The sequence below is a fragment of the Bufo bufo genome, chromosome 1, assembly GCF_905171765.1.
Source record: "Bufo bufo chromosome 1, aBufBuf1.1, whole genome shotgun sequence".
In the NCBI taxonomy this organism is placed as follows: domain Eukaryota; kingdom Metazoa; phylum Chordata; class Amphibia; order Anura; family Bufonidae; genus Bufo; species Bufo bufo.
This window is the reverse complement of record NC_053389.1, coordinates 426,952,822-426,970,031: the sequence shown is the minus strand read 5'-3', so window position 1 is coordinate 426,970,031 and position 17,210 is coordinate 426,952,822. Positions and strand designations below refer to the sequence as shown.

Here is a 17,210-nt window from a genome sequence, read left to right as displayed (position 1 = left end):
TAAAAGTACTTTGCATTCGGTTGGCAAGGTGCCAGAAAAATTATTTTCCTACTAAGTGCCATGTCACATTTTTACTGTAACATCATCAAATATGCATATATTCAAATTGAATCTGTCTGCTTAGTAGGCCAAGCTGTCCTGAAGCTCTAATGCAGAGCAGGTGGCCTTACAACACAGCAAAATAATGAATGTCACTTTAAGCTCTAAGTAATTAAAGTTCCTTAAGCACTGTAAATAGTGAACATAAGCACTCCTCATCTCCACAAAGAGCCACCACTTCTCTGCAGGTATACCTCTTCCTTCAAATCCAAATAGTCTCTATTAAAGAAGCTCTGTATTAAAGTAGTAAATGTATTATGAGATGTGATTCATCTGACAATTATGTTCTACTGATATTCTGGTGTACAGGCAATCAGTCAACTATGCCCTTCTTTGAGGTGGGCTGAAGTTTGTAAACTATAGGTGCCCATACACCTTAGACAGATATTAATCCAAAGTAAACCATAAACATACATGATAGAGCATGTATGCTTTTTCAATAGAGAGAGAGGAGAACGGTCACTATCTGATACCTCTAGCAATGGCTTGGTTCCCACAGGAGCAAGGGTTTGCCAATTCTTAATAATTTTTGCTCTAAGCTCTGCCATTCTGGTAGAGTAAGGACAATCCTACACCCATTAGTTGGCTCATTCACCCATTAGTTTTTCACGCAACGCAGGCCCCATAGAAGTGAATGGGGTTGCGTGAAAATCGCAAGCATCCGCAAGCAAGTGCGGATGCGGAGCGATTTTCACGCATGGTTGCTAGGAGACGATCGGGATGGAGACCCGATCATTATTATTTTCCCTTATAACATGGTTATATAAATAAAATAACGCTGGAGGGGTTAAAAAAATAATAATAATAATTTATTACCTTAGTCCACTTGCTCGCGCAGTCCGGCATCTCCTTTTGTCTCCTTTGCTGAACAGGACCTGTGGTGACGTCACTCCGGTCATCACATGATCCATCACATGATCTTTTACCATGGTGATGGATCATGTGATGGATCATGTGATGACCGGAGTGACATCACCACAGGTCCTGTTCAGCAAAGGAGACAAAAGGATATGCCGGGCTGCGCGATCAAGTGGACTAAGGTGAGTTAAATTATTATTTTATTTTTTTTAACCCCTCCAGCCCTATTTTACTATGCATTCTGTATTCAGAATGCTATTATTTTCCCTTATAACCATGTTATAAGGGAAAATAATACAATCTACAGAACACCGATCCCAAGCCCGAACTTCTGTGAAGAAGTTCAGGTTTGGGTACCAAACATGCGTGATTTTTCTCACGCGAGTGTAAAACGCATTACAATGTTTTGCACTTGCGCGGAAAAATCACGGGTGTTCCCGTAACGCACCCGCACATTTTCCCACAACGCCCGTCTAAAAGGCCTTACTGTTGATTCTTTCCTATACCTTTTCTTGAGTGATCTAGCTTCTGACAGATGTGATCTAGCAGCACCCTTGGAAGTTCAATGGACAAGGACGTGTAGGTCAAACATGAGTCATGGAACAGATTGAATGTCATAAAATAAAATAGTGCAGCATGGAATTAGAAGAACAAGGCAATCAGAATAAAATTAACAGATAGAAGCAATGACACGAAGAACCATTGGGCTTGAGGTGACAAAATATGTATGATTTCTATGTGACTCAAGCACCAAGCTAATAATTCCAAGAACTATTGTAATCCAAAATTTTATTGTAATCCCATACATTTGATACAAATGAATGGTCAGCATGATCTTTTGCCAACCTTTACATCGATTTGCAGTTTTTTTTTGTTTTTATACAAATATTACTAAACCAGAGCTAGTCAAAATACAGTCGTGGCCAAAAGTTTTGAGAATTAGATAAATATTGGAAATTGGAAAAGTTGCTGCTTAAGTTTTTATAATAGCAATTTGCATATACTCCAGAATGTTATGAAGAATGATCAGATGAATTGCATAGTCCTTCTTTGCCATGAAAATTAACTTAATCCCCAAAAAACCTTTCCACTGCATTTCATTGCTGTCATTAAAGGATCACTTCAGTAATCGTCTTGTTAACTCAGGTGATAATGTTGACGAGCACAAGGCTGGAGATCATTATGTCAGGCTGATTGGATTAAAATGGCAGACTTGACATGTTAAAAGGAGGGTGATGCTTGAAATCATTGTTCTTCCATTGTTAACCATGGTGATCTGCAAAGAAACGCGTGCAGCCATCATTGCGTTGCATAAAAATGGCTTCACAGGCAAGGATATTGTGGCTACTAAGATTGCACCTCAATCAACAATTTATAGGATCATCAAGAACTTCAAGGAAAGAGGTTCAATTCTTGTTAAGAAGGCTTCAGGGCGTCCAAGAAAGTCCAGCAAATGCCAGGATCGTCTCCTAAAGAGGATTCAGCTGCGGGATCGGAGTGCCACCAGTGCAGAGCTTGCTCAGGAATGGCAGCAGGCAGGTGTGAGCACATCTGCACGCACAGTGAGGCAAAGACTTTTGGAAGATGGCCTGGTGTCAAGAACACCCTCCAACAGCAACTTCTTCCAAAAATCCAACAACAGTTTGGTGAAGAACAATGCATTTTCCAGCACGATGGAGCACCGTGCCATAAGGTAAAAGTGATAACTAAGTGGCTCGGGGACCAAAACGTTGACATTTTGGGTCCATGGCCTGGAAACTCCCCAGATCTTAATCCCATTGAGAACTTGTGGTCAATCCTCAAGAGGCAGGTGGACAAACAAAAACCCACTAATTCTGACAAACTCCAAGAAGTGATTATGAAAGAATGGGCTGCTATCAGTCAGGAATTGGCTCAGAAGTTGATAGAGAGCATGCCCAGTCGAATTGCAGAGGTCCTGAAAAAGAAGGGCCAACACTGCAAATATTGACTCTTTGCATAAATGTAATGTAATTGTCGATAAAAGCCTTTGAAACGTATGAAGTGCGTGTAATTATATTTCACTACATCACAGAAACAACTGAAACAAAGATCTAAAAGCAGTTTAGCAGCAAACTTTGTGAAAACTAATATTTGTGTCATTCTCAAAACTTTTGGCCACGACTGTACAGTATTATATTCAATGAGATCCAAAAATGTATCACACTTTTTCTCTACAGATAAGCACATATAGGGAAGAGACCAACGTTACCATAGTAACGGAACAGATTTTTAAAATTAGCATCTTAAAGAATTTCATGGAGCTTGAAGGTTAACTTTTTCTGCTACAGATATGAAGAACAAACTTCTGGGACATAAAAACACACAATTCAATTGTACAGCATAGCACACACTTGGAATCATTAAACGTTTGCATATGTTTTTGTTAAGGTTACAGGTTAATTATGGACATTTTGAACCCAGCACATACCTGTCCAGTGAAATACAGCAGAGATGAAGGATGGACGCTGTTGTCAGAAGAACATCAAGTGATGTACGTACCAGACAAAACATTTCCCCATAAATCCATTTGTCTTGTACTAACTCTATGGCTCCAAATGGCATCACTAGTACTGATACCAGCAAATCAGCAAATGCAAGTGACACAATGAAGTAATTGGTCTTGATTTTTCTGTAAAAAAAAAATATAAGAACCATCACCATAATCCAGTAGCATTGCTATAGTGCATAATTAAGTAAAATAAATTTTTAAAGTTACCACTAAGGGTCAATACATTAGGAATTAAAATTAATGGGGTTTTCCCATAAGCAACATTTACACCTATCCACAGTGCTCAGCTTTCTGCATCAGTCCTGTAGAAACAGTGAACAGAGCTGTAGTCATGTGCATATACACCAATGCTTCTTTCACACAAGGAGCTCGTGGACCCCCCCTGTACTCATGATCTGTGTGGGACCCAGTGGTCAGACCCCCGCAATCATACATTTGTGGGAAACCCCATTAAAGGAAATTTGTCATTAAAAAATGACCTATTGTTTAAATCATGTTTTTGCGATTAACATATTTTTTTATAATTTTTGGTGATGCTATTTTTAATTTTCCATGTTAATAGCTATATTTAAATAAAAACTATAAGCTACTGCATTTTTTGCATTGACCACTAAGCCAAATAATAGGAGCCACTTCTTGGTCTGTACAGTCCCTTTACTGTAGTTATTTCCTTATCTATAGACAGCAGTAATATCAGTATAGATAACACAGGATCCACCATTCACAATAGGTGATTCTCAAAGCTTATCTATTCTTTCCTTGTACAATGACATCAGCAGAGGTCTCTCCCATAGAAATCAGTGAGGGCCCCTTCAGTCCATTATGTCTATGGCTCATGGGGCTGATGTAAAGCAATTTATGTAATGCTGTATAAATGTTGTTAAGAACAGCGCAGGTAAGATGGCAGCCCCCACAAGCATGTTCAGTAAAGTTAGTTTTGGAGGAAAAATTATTCATTATGACATTGGTAATTAGGTAGGAGACAGAATTCTGTTCGCACAATTCATTAACAAATAATTAACAAATAATGAGCAATTACATAAAACAATTTACTTTGGAATTACATTTTAATTGTTGCACGTTCAAAGAACATCATTGGAATAGTTAAACAGCAAAATGTTTAAAAAAATAAAGCACTTAGGGTGCTGCCACAAGTTCAGGTTTTTTATGTCGTTTTTGAAGCCAAAATCAGCAGTAGATAAAAAAAAAAGGAGAGAAAGTATTAAGAACAAATACTGCTTTTAATTTTTTTTTAATCCACTCCATCTGGATACAGTGTTATTCTGGGAAATATAAATTCCCTATCAGTGCGTCTTTTTGGAGTGTGGGAGGAACAGGAGTCCTCTAAAACCTAAAGGTAAAGAAAATGCAGAAGGGAGCCAGCATTCAAATTTCCGAGACTTTATTAGCAAATCACTTAAAGTCCATAACAGTTGTTATAACTAAGGCTACCTGTGTTTGCCAAAACAAGTCAACTGTACATGTTTCCTGAACTGGATTTTAAGTGATTTGCTAGTAAAGACTTGGAAATTTGGATGCTGGAGCCCTTCTGCATTTTCTTTGCCTACACTGTTTCCTGTCTGTGCATCTTCCAGTAACTGGTGGGCTGGCTTTTACTATTTTTTCTCCTCTAAAACTAGGTACGACTTAGGGGTGAGGGGTGCGTCTTATAGGTAAATAATATGGTACTTTAAAAAGTTAATCTTATTCTCTAGTTGTTTTGCTGGAGAAGAAAGGTACTGAAAATGTATCTTTCTCCCTGACTGACATACCACTTTTCACAGAAAATGACACTGATTACCCTTTGTGGGTTTCAGGTACCATATATCCTGCATAAGGCTACCTTCACACTAGCGTTAATATTTTCCGGTATTGAGATCCGTCATAGGGTCTCAATACCGGAAAAAAACGCTTCCATTTTCTCCCCATTTATTGTCAATGGGGACAAAACGTAACTGAACAGAACGGAGTGCACCAAAATGCATTCCGTTCTGTTTGGTTGCATGCTGCAGTTTGCTTTCCGTCAAGGGATGAGGAGCAAGACGGATCAGTCATGACCCACAATGCAAGTCAATGGGAACGGATCAGTTTTCTCTGACACAATCTGTTACAATAGAAAACGGATCCGTCCCCCATTGACTTTCAATGGAATTCATGACAGATCCATCTTGGCTATGTTAAAGATAATACAATCCGATCCGTTTATAATGGATGCAGATGGTTGTATTATTAGTAACGGAAGCGTTTTTGCTGAACCCTGCTGGATCCAGCAAAAACGCTTGTGTGAAAGTACCCTTAGCATCACACACTTTACTCTGTGACACCCATGAAAAATAAATTTGTGCTGTATATGGTTCTTGGGAGAAATGTAGAAGGGCAGTGATTTGTGCAAATTAGATTTTTGTAGCAGTTTTATTTTTGGGGAGGGAAGTGAGTACATTATTTGATAAATATATTTCTGTTTCCCCTCGTCACAGGGTAGCAGGGAAGACATAATCCATGTCTCTGCTGTATCTCAAGCTGTGAAGATTAGAAATTACACTGACTTAATAGCAGCAGGTAATTATTTCCGAACTTGTTCCTAAAACGGCTAACTTTGGTAGGACAAGCTGACAATCCATGTGTCCACACTTTCCCTAATGGCAGTTTTTTGTGGGAAAGAAGGATCAGCTGTTGGATTTCAACATGGCCAATATTTTTATCAAATTTGGCAACAGAACCACCCCAAAACCTAAGAAAGTCGAACAAACCACACCCTCTGGGGAAAATTTCAACACCCCCCTCCCCCCCATTCATCCACCAAGATGAGCATGCTTGAATACTGGATGTTTGGAGTGATAGCTGTCAGTTATCTAAAGTGTATAGGCTCTCATCGGACATACAGTACAGACAGAAACACATTTGCAGGATTAGTATACAATTGTTACAGCCTGACCAGGGTGCTGATAAGTATCTTCCTGACACAGGTTCTAAGCTTTTAGAACTTGCAACTTCTCCTAACATTATACAAGACCACACCTAATGGTCTCAGTTAAGAAGAAGAAACCCAAGACAGTAATGGGTTTAAATTGTACATTATTCTTAGGTCATTGGTGTAACTACCACCATAGCAGCTGCTATGGGACCCGCTGTATCAGGGGGACCTGGTGATCATCACTGTCAACTCCATCTTCACTATTACTGTGTGGGGGGGCACACTTCCAGAGGGGGGCGAAAGAGGGGCACTATTACAAGGATATCTAGTTATCAAGAATAAAAGACTGCTATTAAATTAGAATTATAGCTAAATAATTCAAATGTAATACCAGTCATTTAATCATAGGTGGGAGATCTCATAATACCTAGCCAATTCTGTCAGGTTTCAATCTTTGGGGGATTGTGCATGTTTGAAATAAGCAGCACTGGGCAAGATGGAAGCTGCTAGAGGAGAATGGATGTGCCTGCTTTTAAATATATATTTTTTGCATTTTTATTAAATATATATAGAAAAGTATGTTCAATCGATTAGATTCCACAGTCAATACTGCCTGTGGCATCCACGTTGTAACACAGCAGGGAGGGGGGCGGGGGCAGTGTCGGACTGGGGTGCCTAGGGCCCACCAGTAGAATTTATTTGGGGGGCCAACCGTATGGATACATTCAAATATTACCTGCTCATACAGCAGCAAGATTCTCCCAGATGATTGAATATGGGGGTTCCTGCAGCAACTTTGAGAAGGTAGGTCCTGAGGAGAAGAGGATACTGGCCAGCATTCCTCTACACCTAGAAGTCATCTCAGCTACATGGTCGTGTCTATAATAAGCTGGGGAGTTTCTTTTATAATCTATCAAGTTTTTTATATGAACATAGGCTGGTGGAGGTGCTGTACACTGAATATATGTATGTAGTGCAGTAAATCTACTGTGTTATGTGCCACTTGTACAGGGGGCGGGAGACTAGGGGCCCACCAGGAGATTCACCTGTCCGAGCCTGGGTGGAGGGAATTCAAAAGTTTGCTACAGAGCGCAGCCACGTCTAGTTACGGCCTTGTCTCAGAGTGTTAGTATACTAATCTGCATTAAACTATGAGAGCTTCTCTTTTAAGGATTTCTGTTTTTGTTCATCTCACTAACTGTATAGAGAATACAATTTAATAATGCTGCATCCAATAACCCTGACAGGTGTCAAACTGAGAAGTCAGCAGAGGAAAAAAAGCAGCCAAAAGCTTATATCTATGACATATTTAGCTAAAAATTTAAGACAGGGTCGAGTCTTTATATAATAAGCCTCCAAGAATATGACAGAGAATTTCTTAGCTCTAATTAGTGGTTGAATTCCTCTAGAGGAGAAGGGGCTTTGTGGTTCAGGAAATATAGGCTATCAGTTTTGCAAATTGCATGCTGTGAGAATGATCTGAAGCAAGCAGGCTCAGACTTGCCCACCGGGGAGCCGGGGAAATCCTCAGTGGGCCCCTGCCTAGTTGAAGCTCTGCCCCTCTCCTGAGAAGCCCCACCCCTCATAGAAATATCTCTCACCAGGAGCAGCTCCAGAGACTGGACTAGACACTACTTTGTGGTTACAGGACCTGTGGTGATGTCACAGTCATGTGATCAGCCATGTGTGTGGAAGGAGTTAGGGGAACACAGGCTAGGACTGTGCTGGTGGAGAATGCACAGGTACCTTATGTATGGAAGGTGTGTATAAAGCAGGGCTGTGTCAGTGTAACCAGTCTATTCTACAGTTTTCTGTGTGTAATGTGCACAAAGTAGTTCTATCTGTGTAATGTACATGTAGCAGAGCTATGTATGTAATATGTATATAGTAGTGTCAGGGGGGCACTGTGTATGGCAGCATCAGGCGAGCTCTGTGTATGGCAGCTTCAGGCAGGCGCTGTGTATGGCAGCGTCAGGTGGGCGCTGTGTATGTCAGCGTCAGGGGGGCACTGTCTATGGCAGCGTTAGGCGGGCCCTGTGTATGGCAGCATCAGGCGGGCACTGTGTATGGCAGCATCAGGTGGGCGCTGTGTATGGCAGCATCAGGTGGGCGCTGTGTATGGCAGCTTCAGGTGGGCCCTGTGTATGGCAGCGTCAGGTGGGCGCTGTGTATGGCAGCGTCAGGTGGGCGCAGTGTATGGCAGCGTCAGGTGGGCGCAGTGTATGGCAGCGTCAGGTGGGCGCAGTGTATGGCAGCGTCAGGTGGGCGCAGTGTATGGCAGAGTCAGGTGGGCGCTGTGTATGGCAGCGTCAGGTGGGAGCAGTGTATGGCAGTGTCAGGTGGGCGCAGTGTATGGCAGCGTCAGGTGGGCGCAGTGTATGGCAGCAGTGGTCTTATGTTTAGTTTATGATGTTGGATAAATGTAAAATTGTCTACATTTATTTCTGCATGGGATACTAGCAATGGTTTCCCTGCAGAAATATCAGCCTCATAACGTTATGTGGGCCTATGCATTATATATGTGAATTACAGCAAAATGTGTACTCCTCGGCTAAAAATACTCCTCAAAATTGTTAAGAGGAGTATTTTTAATCTTCTGGAAAAAATGTAGTGCGACCTCTGGTCTACATGTTAATCAGCAGTGGCAGGCAGCCCCAGCTTTCTTCTGGCAAGCGCCGCTGCCTGCCGCTTTAATAGGAGAAGCCGAGCTACACTGACATACAGAAGGTGGCAAGATGATCTTGATCATCTCGCCACTTAAATTGCCCTGCAGTGATGCTGGCGTCTGGCGCTGCCATCTTTCAGTGGGTGGCAGGATCCGCCTCTTGATACATGTGGTACAGTGTCTGTGCTTCCTTCTCACTCCCTGTGATGCACGCACGCTGCGTCCTCACAAAGCCCATATTCTAGAGTCTGCAGAGCGCAGTAGCGGTCTTTTACTGTGCTCCTGAGTGTGCAGATGTGCTGGTGGTGCTGCTGTGTCCCCTATAAAACAGAAGCTGCCTGTGACTCAGTGGTAGACATCACAGGCGGCCGCTAGTCCCCCAAGACAGTAGGAAATATAAGTAAATATATAGTTTAATAAATATATAGTATAATTTCACATTTTACTGCATTCCCCTCTGGAAATTACAACTCCTAGCATGCCCTGTGAGATGCAAACCTTCAGGACCTGCTGGGAGTTGTAGTTTTCCTGCAACATGCTGTAGTTTTATATTACAATTATGATTGCATACTACAAAAATTTTAATAAACATTGCTAAAAAAGTCATACACACTCCAACATACGGTATCAATATAGTACAGATCGGACCCTCAAAAAAAGAGTCCTCACACAGCTCCGTAGACGTCATTAATAAAATAATACTGTATTTATTGTTTAATTTTGTGCTGTAGTTGTTGTTTTTTTTTTTTGTAATTACCTGTAGGATACCTAGGTTTCAAGTAAAAAAAAAAACAAAAAAAAAACGCAGCTTTCCCATAATAAAGTCATATAAAATTATAAATAACAGAAAAAAAAGAAAAACAGCCATATATTAGGTATCGCCGCGTCTGTAACGACCTGCTCTATAAAAATATCACACGCTCTATCCCCTCAGGTGAATGCCATAAAAAAACTAAATAAAAACAGTGCCAAAACAAAGTCTAATGCCAAGCAATCTAAAAACCGTATGCACTCCGAAATGGTACCTATCAAACTGTCACCTCATCCTGCAAAAAACAAGCTCCTATATAAGACAATCACCCCAAAAATAAAAATAAATATGGATTTCAGAAAATGGTACCACAAAAATATATTTTTCACTGTGCAAAACTTAAAGGGATTGTCTTATCTCAGACAATGGGGGCATATAGCTTGTCTTATAGATGTGGGTCCCATCTATATCAGTACAGGAGCCCCACAAGGTGGTGGCTGGAGGACTCCGGTCTGGCCACCACCAAGCAGTCTCCCCATAGAAGTAAATGGGAGTGCACTGCTCATGACCGGCCACCACTCCCATTCACTTCTATAGGCCCGACGGAAATAGCCGAGCCAGCGCTATTTGTGGCGGCCCCAAAGAAAATTAATTGAGGGTGGCTGTGTATGGGCAGTGTGCCCTCTACCACTTTCAGGGCTCCGTTCTCAATATAGGTGTGGGTCCCAGCATAGGTGTGACCCGCACCTGTAAGACAATGGGGCATATCCTAGCAATATGCCCCCATTGTCTGAGATGAGAAAATCCATTTAGTAGAAATAAAAAAAATAGACATATTAGGTATTGTCGCGTCTGTAACGACCTGCTCTATAAAAATGACATGACCTATCCCCTCAGGTTAATGCCATAAAAAACTGCCTTTTTTTGGTCCCCTTCCCCCAAAAAAGTGTAAAATTGAACGATCAAAAAATCATACACACCCAAAAAATGCAACAATTAATATGTCAACTCTTCCTGCAAAAAAGGGGCCCCCACACAAGATCATTGGCAGAAAAATAAAAAAAATATATGGCTTTTAGAAATGGAAACATGATTAAAAAAAAAATGCTTTAATATATAAAAAAAATATAAAAATAGACATATTGTCACAGTGTAGTTCACTGTAACACAGGTTACCATGTTGCTTGCTTTAGTAGCTCTTGGAAGTACTGGCTGCGATAGATTGCCTGATGAACGAACAAAACGCTCATTCATCGAGTACCGTAATTCGATCGTTTGGGCGCACATAAAAATGATCATTTACTGGAAGTAGATTGTGCTGTGTAATCACCATCTGCTACCGGCAAACAACTAGTCAGTATGGGGAAGAACATTGACAGTAGTGTTCACTGCTTCCCATACAATGGAGATCACTGCATGTAAATTCAGCATTTTCCTCTGTTAAAAAGCAGGCAATTGTCGGGAAGGAACGCTCCCTTCCCAACAATCTCCTGCTCTGTCGCCCTGTGTAAAGGGACCATAACAGATTAGGTTATCAACTACAATGAGCTGCTTAATGAGAAACAATCTGATATAGAGCAGTGCACAATACTGTTCTGTTTTACACACTCTATTGTGTGCTAAACTGCAAATATTCAGGTGCATGGGCCCTAAAAATGAACGAGTAATATTTCTTTTTGGTAGCTGTAGGGTGGGCCCCTAGAATAATTTCCACTGGTGGGCCCTAGGCACCCCAGTCCGACACTGGAAGCAAGGCCTGCTGAAATGCAATCCTATTACACATATCTGGTGCTTTCTGTGCTGTGGTATTAAGAACTGCAATGCCATCCAAACGTAATACCTATATATAAGTTGTGACTCACCTTAGCTGTCTATCTCTGCATACTGCAACCATCACTAGAAGGTTACCCAGAATGGTCATCAGGATGACTGCTGTGATGAAGGTGATGAGAACTATCTTCTCCCCAACACTGAATCCCTCTTGTGCTCTATTAAGGAACAAAAAAAAAAAACAATGTGGCAAGATTAACTGCAGCACAGGTTGTTGAAAAGGTTTATTAAACATTGTATCATAAACAGTATGTATATTTAGTCAAATAACACCTTTAAATATATTCAAAGTGCTTAATATTAATATGATTATCATGGAGAAATCCTTCATTTCCAATACCTTAACAACCAATATTGCTGCCAAACAGGTTGCACAGGGTTGTTTCATTGCTTTCCCAGACTTCTGAAAGGGAAATCTGCCTTGTTATATAGTGATACTGTAAATTCTCAGTAAGAGTACCCTGCATATCTACACAAACTTGTCATTCATAGCTTTAAGAAACTAAGATTGAGCTCAATTACATTTTTAGCTTAAAGGGTTATTCCCATTTCTGCCTTTCATGGAAGAAGAAGAATTAAACCTGAGTACAAGCTGGCAGGGGGTGCTCGGATACTATATAAATGGGAGCTACACAAACAAAGTAGCACAGCAAGTTATGCTGTATCAGGTAACTCAAGAATTACAGAATAAAATGTAGCTCGTTGTGATATGCTGTTTGCTAGACACCCATTCACGGTTATGGGAGTTACAGAAACATCAGAATGCAGCTGGCTTCGCCATTTCTGTAACTCCACTTACCTCACTGGCCGGAACGTACTCAGGTTATTCCTATTTCGACCATGAAGTTAACTTGAAGGATTAACAGTATTCTTTAGTTGGTCATAATGTCTTTTATTACCTTAAATTAGGTATGCACCGCCAATGAGGCGAGGTGAGGCACCAGAACAGCCATGAGCGCACTGCCTAGACAGGTTGCATCAGCTCAGGGCACGGACTGGAAAAGGTAAGTATTTGAGTTTAATAAAGGAGGTAAGTATTTGTGTTTAATATTTGTAATTGGCAGCATGCTGTTGGGCCACAATGGGGATAACACTGTGGGGACAGTGGGTGCTCTAAAAAGGAGAATTTTTGTACTGGCTCACACACTATAAGTGGGCCACTATGGGGACATTCATTCTACTGGGGGCACTAAAAGGGGGTAATTTTTGTACTGACACACATTATAAAGGAGCATTTTTATACTGGCACAGATTATAAGGTTGTATTTTTTGTACTAGCACACATTCTAAGGGGGCCACTATGGGGGCATTCGCTCTACTGGGGGCACTAAAAGGGGGTATTTTTGTACTCGCAGGTTATAAGGGAGCATTTTTTGTATTGGCACACATAAAGGGGCATTTTTGTACTGGCACACATTATAAGGGAGCATTTTTGTACTAGCACACAATGTAAGGGGGAATTATTTTACTGGCAAACATTATACTGACATATATGTGTGTTTTTTTTTTTTTTTTTTACAGGCACACATTATAGGAGGAATTATTACTACTGAGGGCCTTATGGTGGCGTTTATTACTGCTGAGGGAATACGGGGAACATGATTACTAGTATGAGCACTATGGGTGCATTATGACATCTGGCGGTAAAACGAGGGACATGATTACTATTGGGGGCACTGTTACCATATAATGCACTCTGGCAGAGAATTATTACTACTGGTGGGACTTTTGGGAGGACTGTTATAGTGGGGTACCCTGGCACAGTTTTAGCTTGGCACAATTATTTTTGGAGAACACTATATTTACGGCAATAAGTGTCAGGGACACTATTTGCTGCGCACAGTTATTTTTTAGGGCACTGTGTGCCAATAATTATTGAAAGGCGCACTATCTATAGGGTACTAGTATTTTCAAGTGGACTCCTGCTTTTCTGTAGTATAGTATTGGGGAGCACAGTGGGCATGGTATTAGAGGAGGCAGGAAGGGGTGTTCAGAAGGTGGGAGGAAGAAGGAAAAGTAGGAAACTAAGATGTCTGTCAAACTCTGCAGAGACAAGAGATGGCTGAAAGAAATCATCATGGCGGTCTGGTCTGAGTGGAGAAGATAAAGAAAGAGTATCTATATCAGAGGAGACATCACTGGATGTAAGAGGTATGTGGCACCGTATTACTCTGTATGCTTTGTAGCACTGTATGCAATGTTTTTCAAGTATGCCTTTAACAATTCGGCTGAAAGGAAGGTGTTAGGTAGAGAATTTGGCATTGGGAAGGGGAGGGGGGTGCCGTTTTAGTGTTTGCCTCAGGCAGCAAAAAGGCTAGGTGCACCTCTGCCTCAAATTTATATCTGCAAAAAAAGGGCAGAGATGGAAATATGACTGCAAAATCATACTACCAAGAGTTTGTTTGTAATCTGCTACCATGGTGACACACAGGTCTGCATATAAACTGTAGACACAACACAATGGGAAATTTCTAATACTGAATCAATACATTTTTGTAACATATGCATTTGCAATCATATTTTTTGTAACATTTGTGTTAATTGTGCTTCAGAGAGAGTCTACAGAATGTTAGCAGTACAGTTTAAGGGACAAGTAATGCAGGAAGCAGACTTCACTGTTAAAGTGACTGTAAGGATGACTCTATGGCTCTGTGGAAGTAAATTTGTGTTGAACACCATGGCAGGAGATTCATTAAGCCCGCCGTTGCATCCCTTTTAATAAAATTGTCACATCTTCAGCTGTCTGTGGGCTAGAAATGAATTCTGCTCCAGTTTGGGTAGATTTCTATGGTAATGTTCACCAGTTTTCTGTCTTTGCCATAGACAGCAGCGTTAAACAGGAAGAGAGAAGGCAGACAGCAAGTGCGCACTGCACATACAGTCTCCTCATACAGCTGATTGGCGGGGGTGCTAGGTGTCGGACCCCACCGATCTGATATTGATGACCTAACCTGAGGATAGGTCATCAATAGTAAAAGCCCGGACAAGCCCTTTAAAGAAGTCTGGCCTACTTCTTGTTAGAAAAGTGGCCAGGTCATCAGAAATGGCTACAAAGTTGCAATTTTGGCACACAATTGCAACTAAATTTGTAAAGTTTCTACAGAAAACTGGTCCCCCTCGTTTGTCTGTAATCCATTTAAAATGTAACTTTCCCACAATCTGCTTTAACAAATTAAAATGTAAAATGCAAATTTCTATGTAGCTGAATATATAGAAAAACAGAATTTTATATAAACCGGGTAGAGATTAGTTCAGTTAATTTGTTTCTAAAATTCAAGAGTTTATCTGAAATATCAATGAATCTATTATTATTATTTTTTTTTTGTTTGTTTTTGCCCCAGCAGACTAGGATCTAGATAGTCAGGGCTAAATCTGTATGTATGTAAGAACTTGATATCTATGTGATACCTTTCAATAAAGTCAAATTTTTGTGGTGCATGTGTTTCTTGAATATACTTTAAATATTAGTGATTTCAAAAAAACAATACCTTTTTCTGAAGTATTTCCATGAGTATACACTCAGGCTGGGTTCACACTTGAGCGTTTTACAGCGCGTTCAAACGCGCTGTAAAACGCTCAACACATGAAAACCAATGCTTCCCTATGGCCCTGGTTCTCACTTAAGCGTTTTACAGCGCTGAAAAACGCGCTGTAAAACGCCCTACGCTCAAACAAGTACTTGAGCTTCTTTGGGGCGTTTTGACGCGCGTTTGTGGCCATAGGACATTGCAGTCAATCACACAAACGCGCGTCAAACGCGCGTTTACTATTGCAAAAAACGCTCGTCAAAAACGCGCGTCAAAAACGCGCGTTAAACGCGCATATCAAAGACGCTCAGGTCTGAACCCAGCCTAAGGCTGGGTTCACACTTGAGCGTTTTACAGCGCGTTCAAACGCGCTGTAAAACGCTCAACACATGAAAACCAATGCTTCCCTATGGCCCTGGTTCTCACTTGAGCGTTTTACAGCGCTGAAAAACGCGCTGTAAAACGCCCTACGCTCAAACAAGTACTTGAGCTTCTTTGGGGCGTTTTACAGCACGTTTGTGGCCATAGGACATTGCAGTCAATCACACAAACGCGCGTCAAACGCGCATTTACTATTGCAAAAAACGCGCGTCAAAAACGCGCGTTAAACGCGCATATCAAAGACGCTCAGGTCTGAACCCGGCCTTAAAGAATAACAGTCTACCATACTAAGGCTGGGTTCAGACCTGAGCGTCTTTAATATGCGCGTTTAACGCGCGTTTTTGATGCGCGTTTTTGACGAGCGTTTTTTGCAATAGTAAACGCGCGTTTGACGCGCGTTTGTGTGATTGACTGCAATGTCCTATGGCCACAAACGCGCGTCAAAACGCCCCAAAGAAGCTCAAGTACTTGTTTGAGCGTAGGGCGTTTTACAGCGCGTTTTTCAGCACTGTAAAACGCTCAAGTGAGAACCAGGGCCATAGGGAAGCATTGGTTTTCATGTGTTGAGCGTTTTACAGCGCGTTTGAACGCGCTGTAAAACGCTCAAGTGTGAACCCAGCCTAAAACTGATCAGTCCTACAATTGATAATGTATGATTGTCACAATATAAAAAGCCACGACTAATAATTATTGTAATATGATACTACTACTAATAAATACTATCATTGAGCTAGTGTCAAATGTAACCTTTAATTTTGAAGTTACAATAAAAGATATATTTAGTAAAAAAAAAATATTACTTAATATCAAATTTTATTAAATTGTGTGCATAATTAATTATATATTGCTCTACACCGTGCTATAGATAATCTGCAAGTATATTAGCATGAGGCATTAACAGAATTTACTGAAAAAAGCTGCTGCCACCTCTGTAGTAAGAAATAAATCCTATAGCCCCAAAATCCCATTAGACATGCTTTTGCTCTGGTATCTATGTTCACAGTATATAAATTATGGAATTTAGAAAAATCCCTTCTCCGGTACATGAGGTCACATGTGTGTCTAGGGAATACTGGAATACCTAAAATACTGTACAATTTATCTTATTTTCTTTCCAGGTGGCTGCCTTTTATCTAGAACATCAGATCTCAGCTGTGGTCTTTGCCGAATGCAACAGTTGAGAGATTTAGTCTTTCTGTTGTAGACACAGGGCAAAGAGGTTAATAGTATTTAAACAGCAGGCTATAGCGCACTTAATTTTGTCAATGAAAAAGGATTATAAAAATCACACAGTACAAAAATCATTTAAATATGGTTTCCTAGCAGTCAGCCTTTTGAACGACTATAAATTGCTATTTGTTTTATTACCAATGATATCTACTAGGGGCAATTTAAACATTATTTTCCATTACAAATGTATTACACTCTGCAGCAAACAGTATACCACACTACTGTGATGTTTAATGTTCATTTAGCTGACTGAATAGGGGCCAGACATGAGATTTGGCTCCTCTACTGCACGCCATGTATTCTGATGCTTATATAGCACTATGTTCACTAAATATTCTGTGCACTATTTCTGTACTGTATGACCTCTGTGAGGATTGTCTCAATCATGTATCTAGATTACCTTGAAAACAAATAGTTAAGTGCAG

At 40.7% G+C, this 17,210-nt stretch overlaps 1 protein-coding gene across 2 annotated transcripts in view; it reads right to left on the bottom strand.

Moving 5' to 3' along the window:
* HTR4 (5-hydroxytryptamine receptor 4) overlaps window positions 1–17,210 on the bottom strand; it is a 707,781-nt gene that overhangs the window by 335,035 nt on the left and 355,536 nt on the right. For both annotated transcript variants that reach the window (XM_040406579.1, XM_040406590.1), the window contains exons 3-4: window positions 11,680–11,805; window positions 3,407–3,607 (exon numbers count right to left, since the gene is read on the bottom strand). In XM_040406579.1, the coding sequence (XP_040262513.1) occupies window positions 3,407–3,607; window positions 11,680–11,805 (327 nt within the window). The remainder of the gene's footprint in view (window positions 1–3,406; window positions 3,608–11,679; window positions 11,806–17,210) is intronic.